The sequence below is a fragment of the Bos javanicus genome, chromosome 16 (genome assembly GCF_032452875.1).
Source record: "Bos javanicus breed banteng chromosome 16, ARS-OSU_banteng_1.0, whole genome shotgun sequence".
NCBI lineage: Eukaryota > Metazoa > Chordata > Mammalia > Artiodactyla > Bovidae > Bos > Bos javanicus.
This window is the reverse complement of record NC_083883.1, coordinates 10,929,029-10,946,668: the sequence shown is the minus strand read 5'-3', so window position 1 is coordinate 10,946,668 and position 17,640 is coordinate 10,929,029. Positions and strand designations below refer to the sequence as shown.

At 39.3% G+C, this 17,640-nt stretch overlaps 1 protein-coding gene across 1 annotated transcript in view; it reads left to right on the top strand.

Annotated features, from left to right (window-relative positions):
* The first annotated feature begins 1,777 nt into the window (after window positions 1-1,777).
* The window catches only part of LOC133228278 (endogenous retrovirus group K member 7 Gag polyprotein-like), a 115,927-nt gene continuing 100,064 nt past the window's right edge, over window positions 1,778-17,640 (top strand). Inside the window, exon 1 of the mRNA XM_061383792.1 lies at window positions 1,778-1,982. Within this exon, the coding sequence (XP_061239776.1) occupies window positions 1,778-1,982 (205 nt within the window). The remainder of the gene's footprint in view (window positions 1,983-17,640) is intronic.

The window sequence follows — 17,640 nt, the reverse complement described above, 5'->3', positions numbered from 1 at the left end:
CTCAAGTAAAACAAACAGCACTCCTGGCTAGCCCAGTTTACATAGGGCAGGCCCTGGGGGAGGAAAAAACATGTTAAAAAAGGAGCCAAAATTGGGCCGGGCCTCTCTTCTCTTTGCGTCTTTTGGGTCGGCATTCCCTCACACCTTGAGGATGTATTTCCCTTTACTTTGTAAATAAAACTGAACTGTAACACTCACTGGCCCATCCAAGAACTGTAACACTGGTCCATTCGTTGTTTCAAATTTTTGTTGTGACGAGACAGAACCAAGGAAATTATACACTACCTCGACATCTATGGTGCTGTTTCTCAGATTTTACCTGGCTGAAACAACCTCTGCACGGCCCCAGCGAGGAGGAAGCCAAGTAAAGCAGGAGCCCAACAAAAATTCATGGTGCCTGGCTTCAGGACCCAGCGAAGCTCAGGCTCTGATGTCTCATTGCAAAAATTCAGTTAGAGACACAGCGATAGGTAAGAGGTGGATGTGTTCGGATTCAGAGAGAAGCACACTCCAAAGGGAGTGGGCCATCACAGAGGGCAAATGCTGTGACCATGCATGTGGTGTGGTTAGGTTTTGCAAGCTGGGTGAATTCATATGCTAGTGAGTGGGAGGATCATCCCAACTATTGGGGAAAAACCCACCTGTCTTTTGACAGTCTGCCTTGGAATGGTCCTGCCACTTCTGGGTGTGTCATTTAGCCTACAGATTGGGGATCAAGGTTTAGTTGAATTTGCTTTGTCATCTTGGACCCATTTGATTTTAATTGGTTTATGTTATGCCCTCGTGCAATGTCATTCTTTCAAAAGTTGTACCCTGCCCCTTCCCTCCTGTTTCATGCTCTTTTCTTGAGCCCCATCCAGACCCGCAATGTTGCCTCTACAATCTTCTGGAGGACAACCAGGAAATAGCTGGCATTTGGGAGGAAAATACTGTATAAGATCCAACCCCTCTAGATGTTCACACCTTCATCTTCCATGTTTCCTACAACATGTGCAACATCAGCATCTCTCAGTGAACGTGCTAAGGCGGGAGACAGGCACACAATGGCTGCTAGAAGTCCATCTGTTGGCATCTCTTCAAAGGCAATTGGGTTTCCAGGGATACTGTTTGCCATTTTGGGAATTAGCCCTGCAGGCCATTTGGGCCCAAACCGTTACCACCCTTCTCCTAAAGTTGCAAACATATCCCCGGATCAAATCTCCACTCCACTTTTATGGAACATCTGGTTTGTTGTCTCTTATCAATTTGTTCTTAAGCCACTTATTAACCCCTACAACCAGGACCCTGCCCCCTTACTGCTCTTATGGAGGACTAGGGGAGGAAATAAATGACTTATATTCTGTCAGAGCAATAAGAAGATAAGGGTTATGGCTGTTTCACCAGGTTCCCAGCCTCAGGACACAGGTTGGATTGCTTTACATCATGATATCTGTACCCATCTGTGGTGAACAAACTGGCAATAAATTAAAAGTGTAACCCCTTAATCCTACCCAGCACTGGTCATACTGGAGACCTTGAGGACGCCCAACTCCAGCCTGGGAGTCCCCGGAAGTCGACCTGCCTCGACCTACCTAGGGATCCAGTTCCTGGGAGGTTGTCACGCCTCAACCTGATTGAGGATCCATCAGCCTGGGATCCCAGGAAGTCCACCTGCCTAATGATCTGGTGTCCAAGAGGTTGTCATGCCTCAACCTGCTCAGGGATCTGCCAGTCTGGGAGATCCCACGAGGTTAACCTGCCTTGACCTGCCTAGGGATCTGGTCCTTGAAAGGTTTTCATGCCTCAACATGCTCAGGGATCTGCCAGTCCAGGGGTCCCAGGAGGTCAACATGCCTTGACCTGCCCAGGGACCCAATTCTCAGGAAGCCGACCTGCCTCAACGTGCCTGGAATTCACCCTCCAGGAGGCTGTCATGCCTCAGCTTGCTGGGGGATCTGCACCTGACATGGGGACTCCTGGCTCTCAGATTGCAACAGTACTGGGTAGGATAAGCTTCAGAAAGACTCACCCCTAGGGAAGTCCACCCATGGAAATAGTAGGAAGCCTATTACTTTTGGGACTGTGCTCAGTCTCAGCAGTAACTCAGGAGCCCAATGAGAACCCCATTGCCTTTCTGGAAAGACTAAAAGAGGCTCTCTGAAAGTTTACCAATCTGAACTTAGACTCTTACTAGGGACAGGTGATTTTAAAGGAAAATTCCTGTCCCAATGTGCATCAGATATTGGGATAAAGTTACAACAGCTACAGCAGCAGAACCCTGCTGCCATTTTAGGTGAGATGGTCCAGAAATTCACCAAAACCTTTTATAACAGAGAACAGGAAAGGGAGGCCAAGGTCCAGGAAAGGGAGAAAAGAAAAGAGAAGAGGGAAGCCCAGATGCTGGCCGCCCTCCAGGGAACCCGTAAGGCAAACCCTGAGTCTTTAAAGGACAAGGCATGAGGCAAATGCCTAATCTGTAGGCAGGTGAGGCATTGGCCAAAGAGTGTCCAAACCTTGATAAGTCTCCTAAAATGGCTTGCTATAAATGCCATCAGTTGAGACATTGGTCAGCACTCTGCCCTGGGGACCCAAGAGCCTCAAGGTCCAGCACCAAGCCTTCCCTCATGATGGTTCAACAGGACAGAAGCAGCCAACTCCAGCCAGCCCTCCTGTCACAGATAACCATCATGGGGCTGGAGCCAAGGGTGCAACTGGATGTGGCAGGTAGGTCCGAGAATTTCTTGGTTGACACAGGGGCTACCTATTCTGTCCTGACCTCCTACTCCAGAGCCTTCTCCTCCCAAACTTGTACCATTTTGGGTGCTACAGGAAAAACGAATACAAAAGATTCATCTGAGCTCTTCATCATTGCTGGGATGAACACATATTTTCCCACCAGTTTCTGGTGGTCCCTGAATATCCTACTCCTTTATTGGGGAGAAATCTCTCCTGCCTTTGAAATCTTCCAGCTGTTGCAGTCTTCCAGCTTGTTGCAGCTTTAAAACCCTCTTGGGGGAAAAATATTTTTACCAGCCACCAAGTAAAACAACTCCTGAATGGAAGAGGCCATTTATGGATGTCTGATCAAAGGATCCTCAGATATCAAGTGGCGCTGATGGAAAATCCAGGCCAAACTCTATTCCCTTGTGAGCTTTTTAACACTGCTACCCTCCTGCCTACCCTTGAGGGCTCTCTTCCCCCTTCACTCTTGCCTAGAAACTTTGGACCACTGGACAGATCCCTGAGAGGGATTGTTGGAAGATCCTCTGGCCAATCCTGAGGAAATCTGGTACACTGATGGAAGATTTGTCTTGGATGGAAAAAGAAGACCTGGACATGCAGTGCTTTCCAATTTTGAGACCATAGAGGCTAAACCTTTGCCACCAGATACTTCAGTCCAATTGGCTGAGCTCATAGCCCTGACTCAAGCTTTAGAGCTGGGAAAATGAAAAAAGATTAGACATTTACACTGACTCCATGTATGCCTTTCTGGTGCTATATGCACATGCTGCTATTTGAAAAGAAAGAGGCCACTTGACCACCCGAGGGTCCCCAATCAAATATGATGAAAAAATCCTTAGGCTCTTGGAGGCAGTCCACCTGCTGCTGAGGTTTCAGTCTCCCACTGTAAAGGACACCAAACTGGGATCATAGTAGTGGCCAAAGGGAACTAAGCAGCCAACCAGGCAGCTAAGAGAGCTGCATTACAGAATAATGACCTAATAGGGGTTACCACCTTAGTTCCACAGACTAATTTGCCAGAAACTCCTTCATATACCAAAGGTGAGACTCTTAAAGCTAAGAGTGGGGGCTTTCAAGATCATATGGGGTGGTTCCAAAGGAGGGACTCCTTTTTCTTTCTGGGAACCTCCAACATAAGTTAGTTAACTGCTTACATGCTACCACTCATTTAGGGAAAAAGGCCCTCCAAAGATTATTAGAATGGTCCTTCAAAGGAACAAGCCTCCAAATGACTATAAGGCAAGTGGTCTGCTCTTGTCCCACTTGCCAATTAAACAACCCCCAAGGAGCTTGAAGACCCCAGCTGGCCCAGCCCATCTAATGATGTGGGACCTACCCAGGAGAGGACTGGCAGATGGACTTCACCCAGATGCCAGTTTCTCAAGGGTATAAATACCTATTGGTCATGATTAGATACATTCACAGGATGGATTGAAGGCTTTCTCCTCTGGACTGAGAAGGCTGAGGGGGTGGTAAAAAAAAAAAAAAAAAAAAACTGCTCCATGAAATCACTCTGAGATTTGGTCTGCCCAGGTCATTACAAAGTGACAATGGGACATTATTTACTTCTAAGCTCGCCCAAGGGGTCTCTATAGCATTGCTGCTGCTGCTGCTAAGTATCTTCAGTCATGTCCACCTCTGTGCAACACCATAGACAGCAACCCACCAGGCTCCACCATCCCTGGGGTTCTCCAGGCAAGAACACTGAAGTGGGTTGCCATTTCCTTCTCCAATGCATGAAAGTGAAAAGTAAAAGTGAAGTTGCTCAGTCGTGTCCGACTCTTCAAGCCTCCATGGACTGCAGTCTACCAGGCTCCTCCGTCCATGGGATTTTCCAGGCAAGAGTACTGGAGTGGGTTGCTATTATCTTCTCTGCTCTAAAGCATTGGACATTATTTATTATCACCATTGTGCCTGGAGGCCTCAGTCTTCAGGAAAAATAGAAAGAACCAACCAATTCTTAAAATCAGCAATAAAAATAATAACCCAGGAGACCTTCCTGGAATGGAAGAAGGCTTTACCAATAGCTCTCCTCTGCACCAGTATTGCCTCTAAGGAACAGGTTGGTCTTAGTCCTTATGAAATGCTATATGGGAGACCTTTTGTTTATGTCAATGACCTCTTCCTTGATCCAGAGGCTCTGACCCTCCGGTCTTATACCATGGCCACTGGGCAATTCCAACAAGATATATGCTTGTGGGGTGTCAACCAGGACCCTAAAGAATCACCACCATATGCTCAGGGACTCAAGTCCTAATTAAAGTATGGAAAGATGGGTCCCCAAAGGCTGAACTCCAGCCCACATGGAAGGGCCCCTACACTCTAATACTTTCTACCCCCACAGCAGTCAAGGTACCAGGACACAACTCCTGGATTCACTACTCAGGAGTCAAGCTGTGGAAGAAAACAGAAGAGGACACTCAATAAACCTGTGTGCCCCTGGGAGATCTCAGACACATATTCAGAACTAAAAATGAGTAACATTCTAATGAACACCCCAAAATTAAGTTTCTGGGCTAAGATTTCTCAGGACAGCTCTAAAGACCCACCATAGTTTGGTAGGGATTGTACTTCAAAACAGACTGGAGATAGATCTCCTGATCCTTGGACAAGGAGGGACTTGAGCCATCTTGAATGAAATGTGTTGTTTCTGGGTAAATACCTCCAACTAAGTTAAAGAAAATCTCAAAGTCCTCAAGAAAAACATTCAGACCCTACAGGATCTCAAAGAACCAGTTGGAGAGTTCTCAGGGTGGCTGCTGATCTTCCTGGTGATGGGAAATTTGGAGTTAGCTAATGCCCCTACTAGTCCCTGTCATCGCCATATGGATGCTGCTTATGATTGTTCTATGTATTATCAATTGTCTAAACTATTTTGTCTCTGCCCAGGTCAACAAGCTACAACATGCAATGCCAGTTCAACAATGATATATAAAACTGCAGCCAACCACAGAAAATAGCACTCACCCTTAGATGGGCACTGCTACAAGGACTCTGAGGCTTGAGACTAGCAATAGGGGGAGGCCCAATGCCCCTCGCCATCCAGTTCAGCAGGAAGTAGCCATAGAGACCATGACGTCCCTATTCCCAAAGAATTGAGTCCCCCATCTCTTGAGGGGGGAATGTTAAGTAGTGAGAATAGGAAAAAAGAGCCCAAAATGGCTGTGGCTAAAGGACAAAGAAGGGCAAAGCCCAGACAAATAGAGCAAAAGAAGGTCTGAGGACCTCAGGTAAAGCAAAGAGCACTCCTGGCTAGCCCAATTTACACAGGGCAGGCCCAGGGAAAGGAGAAAAAAACATGTAAAAAGAGGAGCCAAAATTGGGGCAGGGCCTCTCTTCTCTTCACGTCTTTTGGGTCGGCATACCCTTACTCCTTGAGGATGTATTTTCCTTTACTTTTTAAATAAAACTGAGCTGTAACACGGGACTGTAACACTGGCCCATCCAAGAGCTGTAACACTGGTCTGTCTGAAGGTTGTAATACCGACCCATCTGTCACTTCAAATTTTGTTATGATGAGACAGAACCGAGGAAATTATACACTCTCTGACACTTATTTTATAGCAAAGGGAGATTGATGAGGTTAAGATATTCTCTCATGGTCACTCAGCTGATATGTGTCAGTTTGAATGTTTAATATTTGAATTGTATATGAGTATGTATGTGTGTATGTATAAAGCAACTGCAGTTTGTGTGTGTATATTGGAATTTAATTTATTAACCATATACATATGAAAACTTAAATTATTTTAAGCTTACAGTTTAAAATTGCAAATACTATTTTTTCCCTCATGACTTGATTAATACATCATGGAACAAGTTAAAAGATTAAATTTCCTTAAACAATCATATTCCATTTATAAATTTGGCTAATTAAATTATAATAAATTCTATATTTCACAGTTAACATGATATTCTTAAGCACTCTCAATACCTCATAGAATACTATTAGAATTTATCAAGCAAACTATTTTTAAGCATTTAAAGAAATCATAAATATAATAAGCCAAAATAATAAATGTAGTAAATTAAGTTCTCATATATTCCAATATCATTTAGAAACCTTAACAAATGTGATTGTGCTATGCGACTTAGCCTCACACACGCAACAGTTCCAATTTCCTCTTTCAAATTATAATCATGCCTAATGTTCCAGGTTCTCTCATATTTCATATTCTCTTAAATATTAATCTTCAATAACAAACTCAACAACACATGAGAAATAAAGGAATAAAAAAAAATTTTTAATTAAAAAAAAACAAACAACAACTATATTGCAATAAAACAACTTTCTAGGCAAAAAGGACAGTTATGCTGTGGGTTGAAATTCTTTGTCTTACTTCTAAGATATCTCAGTTATTAAGTCATTTACCCACCACATGAGGCAGTTTCTATTGTTCTAAAATTACTGGGTCAAAGTATCATAGGCAAGATACAGCTCAGTTATACATCAGTATTAAAGATTGAAAATTTGTACCAGTGTATCACAGACTATTACACTGATTTACCTGAACAACTATGAAACTGTCAAGAATTGGTCTTCCTTGGTGACTCAGATGGTAAAGAATTTGCCTGCCATACAGGAGACATGGGTTCGATCCCTGGGTTGGGACAATCCCCTGGAGGAGGGCATGGCAACCCACTCCACTATTTGTACCTGGAGAATCTCCATGGACAGAGGAACCTGGCAGGCTATGGGGTTACAAAGAGTCAGACACAACTGAGCAACTAAGAACAAGCACATCAAAATACTTCTCACTGTCAAGCTCTCTGTTCTGTCTGCAAAGTCAACAAAAAACTTTGAAGCAAAAACATTTTATTTAGAATTTATTTTCACAACCTAGTGCAGCATTTATATACTGAACAATTTTTAAATTACAGATTACTCAATTTTTATATCTTTCCTAATTGAACACCTAACTAGGATAGTCATGGAATTTTGCACATCACTCCACACTGACCCATGTCCATAGCCACCCATACACACACACACACACACACACACACACACACACACACGTAGGTATGCATATGCACAAAATGCATAAATATTTGCATACAGTTAACCACCTTTCATAGTCACTTATTATGTTGTAATAATTGTATTCATTTTTCTTTATGAAAATATTATGTATATTATCTCATTGCAATTTTTATAAAATTTCCAGTACATAGAGATACACAATAAGCAGAGTATCAGATAATAAAATTAGTAAAATATTTATGAAATGGTTATTAGCAATTGAAAGAACCATGCCAACGTGATTCAGATCACCATTTTGTATACAACTGAAGAAATGTTTTTATTAATAAATAATTCTTTATATCTTTTTTTAGATTCCATATATAAATGATATTGTATAATATTTCTTTGTCTGACTTACTCTTTCTCTGTCTGACTTACTTTACTCAGTATGACAAACTCTAGGTCCATCCATGTTGCTGAAAATAGCATTATTTCATTCTTTTTAATGTCAAGTAATATTCCATTTTATGTATGCACCATATCTTCTATAACATGGTCCTAAAGGACACATCCACCTTAATGTTCATTGCAGCACTATTTGGAATAGCCAAGACTTGGAAGCTACCTAAATGTCCACTGACTATAGAAAATTCATCAATGTGATAAGTGATCTTTATTTCAAAGCATGCTTCTACCTATTTGTCATGTTTACAGGAATTTGTCTCATAGATCAGAGATTGTATTGTATCTGTGTTTTCTTTAGAAAGCTTTCTTTTAGTCCAAAATTGAGATATATATTAATACCTTTTCAGTGGCCTTTCTGCTAGTTCTATCATACTTACATACATTCTGCAACTCTCTGCATTGGTTGTGTCTACTTAGCTTATTTCTGCTGATGCAACAGGGACTACTTGAAGACAGAGTTATTGATTGACCATCACTATCTGTAGAAGCCAATGTAAATACTGTAAGATTATTAGTCAAAATTATTAAATAAGGAAATAAATGTAATGGTACAGAAGGTATATTTAGTTATATTCTTTACCTCAATTAAACAATTATCAAACATTTTATACAGTAACAGCAGAAATCTACTGATAATGGGAAATGAGTAACTTTTAATAATGAGATTTTTTAATACACTTCAAAACCCCTCCTAAATTTGCTAATGCCTATTCATGTTTAATATCAATGTACTAATATGCTGACCATCCTAGCTGAAACTTCTGATTCACAGAGTCTTTAGAATGAACTACAAGAAGTGTCTCCAAGGTTAAAAGAGAGAACATGGATAGTGTTATAAAAATAAATTTCCATATGTATAATCTCCCTATGGTCTCTTTACTAAAATTGATTTGCCTGAAAACTGACCTATATGTCTCTCTAGGTTCTCTTTTTCCATATCCTGTTTTGTGAAATACCCTACCTAAAGAAATACATCCTTTTACTGTCCAGAACTTTATTCTGATATATTGCTCCTGGGTGTGAAATCAACTGGGATGCAAAAGTAAGTGTCAGTTAGAATTATTAGTTCTTGAGAAAGCCCCTTTTATGGTTTATTATATCATAAAACATGTGTGCATTTTCCATATATATTTTTGTTGAGTTAATGAAGCTTTGGAAACAAAGTATTTTGGCACTTGTTGAGATATTTAAAATTCAGAGATAGCATAGAAAAGTCGGTGAAAGTGACTTTTCTCTTTAATCTTTCAAGAGTTATTGTCAAATAGTTCATGGCTCCTCAGGAAGAGATTTTTAAAAGCAAATCAAAGAAAATATTGAAAGATAAAAATTATTCATTAGCCCATGGGGTCACAAAGAGTCTAACATGACTTAGTGACTAAACAACAAATTAAGAATAAGCAGTGTTTCTACATTTTCTTGTGACTAATCATTAGGAAGAGTGAGCATCTATACAGGAAAGTCCTAAAAAAAAAAAAAAAGTGAAATTTGTTTATGTTGCCAAATCTTTTAAATGTCACTGCAGTGCTTCCGAGGATGATCAAAAGTTTTAGGATACACTGAAGGGGAAAATGTGCGTGTGTGTGTGTGTGTGTGTGTGTGTGTGTTTACATACATTCTTCATGATTCTATGAAGTAGGCAATACATTATTAGAATGAAATATATATTACAGTTATGGTCAATTCTTATTTTTTTCTTTAAAGTATTTCTAAACATCTATTTCTGCTTTATTGACTATGCCAAAGCCTTTGACTGTGTGGATCACAATAAACTGTGGAAAATTCTGAAAGAGATGAGAATACCACACCACTTGACCTGTCTCTTGAGAAACCTGTATGCAGGTCAGGAAGCAACAGTTAGAACTGGACATGGAACAGCAAACTGATTCCAAGTAGGAAAAGGAGTACGTCAAGGCTGTATATTGTTACCCTGCTTATTTAACTCATATGCTGAGTGAAAGTGAAAGTGAAGTCGCTCAGTCGTGTCTGACTCTTTGCAACCCCATGAACTGTAGCCTACCAGCCTACTTTGTCCATGAGATTTTCCAGGCAAGAATACTGGACTGGGTTGCGAGCAGAGTACATCATGAGAAATGCTGGGCTGGAGGAAGCACAAGCTGGAATCAAGATTGCCAGGAGAAATATCAAAAACCTCATATATGCAGATGACACCACCCTTATGGCAGAAAGTGATGAAGAACTAAAGAGCCTCTTGATGAAAGTGAAAGAGGAAAGTGAAAAAGTTGGCTTAAAGCTCAACATTCAGAAAACTAAGATCATGGCATCCAGTCCCATCACTTCATGGCAAATAGATGAGGAAACAGTGGAAACAGTGGCTGACTTTATTTTTCTGGGCTCCAAAATCACTGCAGATGGTGATTGCAGCCATGAAATAAAAAGATGCTTACTCCTTGGAAGGAAAGTTATGACCAACCTAGACAGCATATTAAAAAGCAGAGACATTACTGTGCAACAAAGGTCTGTCTAGTCAAGGCTATGGTTTTTCCATTGGTCATGTATGGATGTGAGAGTTGGACTATAAAGAAGGCTGAGCACCAAAGAATTGATGCTTTTGAACTGTGATATTGGAGAAGACTCTTGAGAGTCCCTTGGACTGCAAGGAGCTCCAACCAGTCCATCCTAAAGGAGATCAGTCCTGGGTGTTTATTGGAGGGACTGAAGCTGAAACTCCAGTACTTTGGCCACCTGACGCAAAGAGCTGACTCATTTGAAAAGACCCTGATGCTGGGAAAGATTGAGGGCAGGAGGAGAAGGGGACGACAGAGGATGAGATGGTTGGATGGCATAACCGACTCGATGGACATAGGTTTGGGTGGACTCCAGGAGTTGGTGATGGACAGTGAGTCCTGGCGTGCTGTGATTCATGGGGTCACAAAGAGTCAGACACAACTGAGTGACTGAACTTAACTGATTTACTATTACTATAGTAGATGTTGGTTTATTTGATTTTAGCATGATGTAATTTTCTTTTTCATTAAATAGAAAGCAAATTATAATGGAAATTGGTTTGACAATGGAAATTGCTTTTGCTAAATTTTTAAATTATTTAAGAACTTCAATATAGTAGAAAATAAATAAAATTCAATTTTAAATTTTTGACAAGAACCACTTAAATATATGAGAGATTTTTAAAAACTATTTCATTTGAATACTTAGTAGCATGTGCTGTGCTTAGTCACTTAGTCATGTCTGAGTCTTTATGACCCCATGGGCTGTAGCCCATCAGGCTCCTCTGTACATGGGGATTCTCCAGGCAAGAATACTGGAGTGGATTGCCACACATGCCTCCAGGGGATCTTCCCAATCCAGGAATGGAACCCAGGTCTCCTGCATTGCAGACAGATTCTTTACCATCTGAGCCACCAGGGAAGCCCACTTAAGAAGATGTGTAATGATATTATAATTCCTATTTTTTCCTGATTTGTTTGTAAATCTGATAAAATAATAATCTTATTAGGTGTTTTAGTGTATTAGGTAGGATTATGAATCTTATGACTTGTTAAAAGCATTTTACAATTTGATAAAACTGAAAATCAAGTTAACATGCATCTAATGACAAATAAGCAAGTCCTATTACATGTTTTCTGTTCCTTGATTTCAACAAAATTGATAAAGGACTGAGCTTAGTTATCAATTGACAGGTCATTAATTATATTTTATGATGATAGAATCATATAAATTTTGACTTATAACTTTAAAGGAGCTAGAATAATGGTATGCTATAAACATACTGAAATTCCTTCCATTTACATCTACTATTTTATTTGATCAAGGTTCCTTAGAGGTTATACCTATGAAAACAAAACACTGATTCTAACAAAAGCAATAATCCTTGGGGGATATAGAAACTACTTGAAGCAAAAAAAAAAAAAAAAGAAAGAAATCTTCATTCATCTCCATAAGAAATATATTTCTAAAGAAATATTATTTTTGACTTTGAAATTGCAGATCATTAACTAACATTAATTATATGATGAAAAGAATTGCAACAATATAAAAAGTAAATAACATATTTGGGATCTCCATATATTGGTGATAAATATGACAGTGATTAATAAAGGACTTACAAACTAGAAATATAAAACATTAAGATAAAAATTAAAGTCATAAATTCTTAAATGGAAGTTCAATATAATTTCTTAGAACCAGCAACCATGTAACATTTCTGGTGATTAAAGACTTTTTCTAATATATCTTAAGTAATTGGTGTGGGTGTCAGGTTGCTTGGTTATTTTAATTCCCTAGGAAAGTAATATCATGATTATATTTTAAATATTAAAATCTGAGTAGATTGAGAATATATGGAGAACTGAGGTCATATGTCACAGATTATTAAAGGTCATGATAAGCTGATGTGAAACTTGCTGCTTCAAGAATAATATTCATAATTCATTTGATTTAGCTAGTATACAAAGACTCTTGTGTAAATATTCCAGATCATCAATGAAGAAGCAGCAGGTAAGAAAACACTGAATTTTTGTTTTAGGATTTTTACCAAAGCAGTGCTTCAGCTAAATCTTTTTTTTTTTTTTTAACAAATATCTACTGAATACTATATATATATATATATTTTTTTTTTCTCCAAATACCAGGTAAGCACTAGAAATGCAAATATAAAAAACAAAAGATGATTTTTTAAAAAAAGTATTTATTGGGGGAGTGGGAGGAGACAGATTGTAAATTGTATAAATATAACCATGTAACCACAATTTGCTTACTTTAAACATGAGTTTGCATTCAAAGAAATGTTGATCCAAAAATCCAAGAATAATTGAAATTGTTATATTTTTCTGACTCCTAGCAGTAAACAACCAATAAAAAAAAGAGGGTTTCTGCCTCCTTTATCTCATGATGGTGCACAAAGATGAAGAATGTTAATTCTAAATCTCTGTAATTACATAGCAACTGTTACACCAGATAACCACCCTGGGCAGAAGATAAGATTTGGCCTATATATCTAAACAACTTGCTGCTTAATAGCCATGAGGAGCTCATGAATTGGTGAACTAGGAGTTCAGAAAAAAACAAGTTAGAGTGGATAACATTTGAGCTTAGTTCAACATTTGAGATGAAGAAAGGATAGGATTTAAGTATTTCCAGGTAAGAAGAAAAACTGTCAAAGGAAGCATGTATGTAACATTGTGGGAACATTCCAAGAAAGAAAAATAAGTCAATCTTAGTAATGGTGAAGTGAAAGTTAGGATATAGAAGGAAATCCCATTCAAAGGGCACCAAGATACCCAGGCATCAGTTATCTTTTCTGCTCAGCTGACCTCTCTAAAGTTTATGTTCCTGCCAAAGTAAAGATCCCAGTACAGCAGAAAAAGGGCAGGAGTCAATATAGCTGATTTTGCTATGTGGACTTGAGTTGTCATAACCCTTGTCCATTCCTTTAGTGCTCTCATTAGGACGGCTGCAATATTCTTCTGTTTGGTTTTCATCTTTATCATGTTTCCCATTCCTCATTCCTTACCAATAAAGTTTCACGTAGTAGTCGGTGTAGTCTTTACTTGAATTAGGTCACGTCTGTACATTATTAACTTTCAAAAAGGTTTAAGTTAGTTTGTGTGTGCATGCTAAGTCACTTTGGTTGTGTCCAACTCTATGTGATCCCATGAACTGTTGCCCACCAAGCTCCTCTGTCCATGGAATTCTCCAGGCAGGAGTACTGGAGTGGGTTTCCATGACTCCTCCAGGGGATCTTACTGACTTAGGGATCGAACCCGTGTCTCTTAAGTCCCCTGCATTGGCAGGCCAGTTCTTTACCACTAGCGCCACCTGGCAAGCCCTAGGTTAACTTAGTGTACATATTATATGCCAGTTTTGTTTTGTTTTGTTTTATTTTTAACTGTGTAAGGTCTTACTGCAGCATGCAGGATCTTTGTTGTGGCATGCGGGCTCTTAGCAGCGTACAGGTTTCTCTCTGGTGGTGGTTTGTGGGCTTAATTTGCCTCATCGTACATGGGATCTTTGTTCCCTGCATTGGAAAGTGGATTCTTAATCACTGGACCACTGGGGAAGTCTGTATAGGCCAATCTTTTAACATATTCTGCAAGTAGAATGATCATATAATTCTTTGTGTAAAAGTGTCTGAGGGTGAACATTCTTGTTTGTTGTTCTGTTGTTAAGTCATGTCTGACTCTTTGTTACCCCATGAACTGCAGCACACCAGACTTCCCTGGTGAACATTAGGAAACTTATTAATAATTACACTAAAAAGATTTCATGATCTTACTTAGGGCATGATTGAATGCACAGTCCCTCTCCACAATGGCATGTGAGATTTGACTCCTGACTATTTAGCCAACCTCATCACATTGCAGTCTCTGGACAACTTACTTCTCAAGTTTATCTGTGATGGTCTTCTATCTGTTCAATACAAATGCTGTTATAATTGCTCTTCTATTTTCACCACCATCCCATCCAAATTTGCTTTCTCAGTTGCTGCCTCCCATATACTATTTCTCAATTGCTGCCTACCATTGGAGAAGGAAATGGCAACCCACTCCAGTGTTCTTGCCTGGAGAATCCCAGGGATGGGGGAGCCTGGTGGGCTGCCATCTATGGGGTCACACAGAGTTGGACATGACTGAAGCGACTTAGAAGCAGCAGCAGCAGCAGCATACTATCTATATTTTTACACATTATTTTTGCTCTCTGATTTTGTTGTTGAATTTAATTTCATGTTGTCTCCTTTCACAAGAATGTAGATATTTAAAATAGTATATTTGCCTAGCTTGTTCATTACTCTGTCACCAGTGCCTAGAAAAATGTTTGTCATATTTAAGGAACTTAATGATTGTTGAGTAAATAGATGAGCTATTCAGTTCACATAACATATCAGAAAATATTTCAGGAGAATAGTCAGGGTCTTATGAGACATTGAAACAGCAATTGGTATTAGAGATAAAAAAAAATAAGAAATAAGTGTAAAAAACTTTGCAGCAGTAAAAGGATTTTGGATTGGCACACTGTGGATAGCACATTGTTTTTAAAACAGGCAATATTGACATTTTGGAAGGATAATTCTTTGTTATTATCTAGTGTACTGAAGAATTTAGGGTTATTTGGCTTTAGTCTGCTAAAAAAGTGATACTTTTGTCTTTGTGACAGTACAGTGTGTTCTTACATATTTTAAATATACTTTACAGAGTGGAAAAGATTGAAAACCATTGCTCTGCACCAACCCCCCAAAAATATAGAATGATCTTAAGATTTGTGGTGTGAAGGTGAGGTAGAAGTTGATGAAAACCTAAAATAAGAACACTGGAGAAGTAGCGACAAATTTTAAGTCTTTCACATGCCGCACACGTGCAAGCATTTTTAAAGTAGGTCCAAGACTAAGCTATAAATGTAGATTTTATTATTGCTCATATAATAACTTTTGTGAGCACATTGCCTTCTTCAGTAATGACAGAAAAGAAAGAAGAAGTCTACTGAAGATTGAACACCCAGAAAGCAGGACAGAGTTCACAAAGAGGCTCAGCAGAAATAGTCAAACTTGGGGGAAATCTATGAGTTAATCACTGACAAGCCCAGATTTTTTTTGACAATAAAAAGTGATTTCAATATTATTCTGAATTAGTTTTGACTTAGAAACTAATGGAAGCAAAACTTATTTGATATCTGATCCTTTCCTCTATGAATTTTAATAACGATTGATGATGAGATCTTAATGTCAGATGACTTTCTCTATTAAAGACTGCTATGGATAAATTGGAATTTGGAATGAAGCAGGGCAAAGACTAATAGAGTTTTGCCAAGAAAATGCACTGGTCATAACAAACACCCTCTTCCAACAACACAAGAGAAGACTCTATACATGGACATCACCAGATGGTCAACACCAAAATCAGATTGATTATATTCTTTGCAGCCAAAGATGGAGAAGCTCTATACAGTCAGCAAAAACAAGACCAGGAGCTGACTGTGGCTCAGACCATGAACTCCTTATTGACAAATTCAGACTGAAATTGGATAAAGTAGGGAAAACCACCAGACCATTCAGGTATGACCTAAATCAAATCCCTTATGATTATACAGTGGAAGTGAGAAATAGATTTAAGGGCCTAGATCTGACAGATAGAGTGCCTGATGAACTATGGAATGAGGTTCATGACATTGTACAGGAGACAGGGATCAAGACCATCCCCATAGAAAAGAAATGCAAAAAAGCAAAATGGCTGTCTGGGGAGGCCTTACAAATAGCTGTGAAAAGAAGAGAAGTGAAAAGCAAAGGAGAAAAGGAAAGATATAAACATCTGAATGCAGAGTTCCAAAGAATAGCAAGCAGAGATAAGAAAGCCTTCCTCAGCAATCAATGCAAAGAAATAGAGGAAAACAACAGAATGGGAAAGACTAGGGATCTCTTCAAGAAAATCAGAATACCAAAGGAACATTTCATGCAAAGATGGGCTCGATAAAGGACAGAAATGGTATGGACCTAACAGAAGCAGAAGATATTAAGAAGAGATGGCAAGAATACACAGAAGAACTGTACAAAAAAGATCTTCACAACCCAGATAATCATGATGGTGTGATCACTGACCAAGAGCCAGACATCCTGGAATGTGAAGTCAAGTGGGCCTTAGAAAACATCACTACGAACAAAGCTAGTGGAGGTGATGGAATTCTAGTTGAGCTATATCAAATCCTAAAAGATGATTCTGTGAAAGTGCTGCACTCAATATGCCAGCAAATTTGGAAAACTCAGCAGTGGCCACAGGACTGAAAAAGGTCAGTTTTCATTCCAATCCCAAAGAAAGGCAATGCCAAAGAATTCTCAAACTACCTCACAATTGCACTCATCTCACACGCTAGTAAAGTAATGCTCAAAATTTTCCAAGCCAGGCTTCAGCAATATGTGAACCGTGAACTTCCTGATGTTCAAGCTGGTTTTAGAAAAGGCAGAGGAACCAGAGATCAAATTGTCAACATCCACTGAGAGAGTTCTGGAAAAACATCTATTTCTGCTTTATTGACTATGCCAAAGCCTTTGACTGTGTGGATCACAATCAACTGTGGAAAATTCTGAAAGAGATGGGAATACCAGACCACCTGATCTGCCTCTTGAGAAATTAGTATGCAGGTCAGGAAGCAACAGTTAGAACTGGACATGGAACAACAGACTGGTTTCAAATAGGAAAAGGAGTTCGTCAAGGCTGTATATTGTCACCCTCTTTATTTAACTTATATGCAGAGTACATCAAGAGAAACGCTGGATTGGAAGAAACACAAGCTGGAATCAAGATTGCTGGGAGAAATATCAATAACCTCAGATATGCAGATGACACCACCCTTATGGCAGAAAGTGAAGAGGAACTCAAAAGCCTCTTCATGAAAGTGAAAGAGGAGAGTGAAAAAGTTGGCTTAAAGCTCAACATTCAGAAAAGGAAGATCATGGCATCCGGTCCCACCACTTCATGGGAAATAAATGGGGAAACAGTGTCAGACTTTTTTTTTTTTCTGGG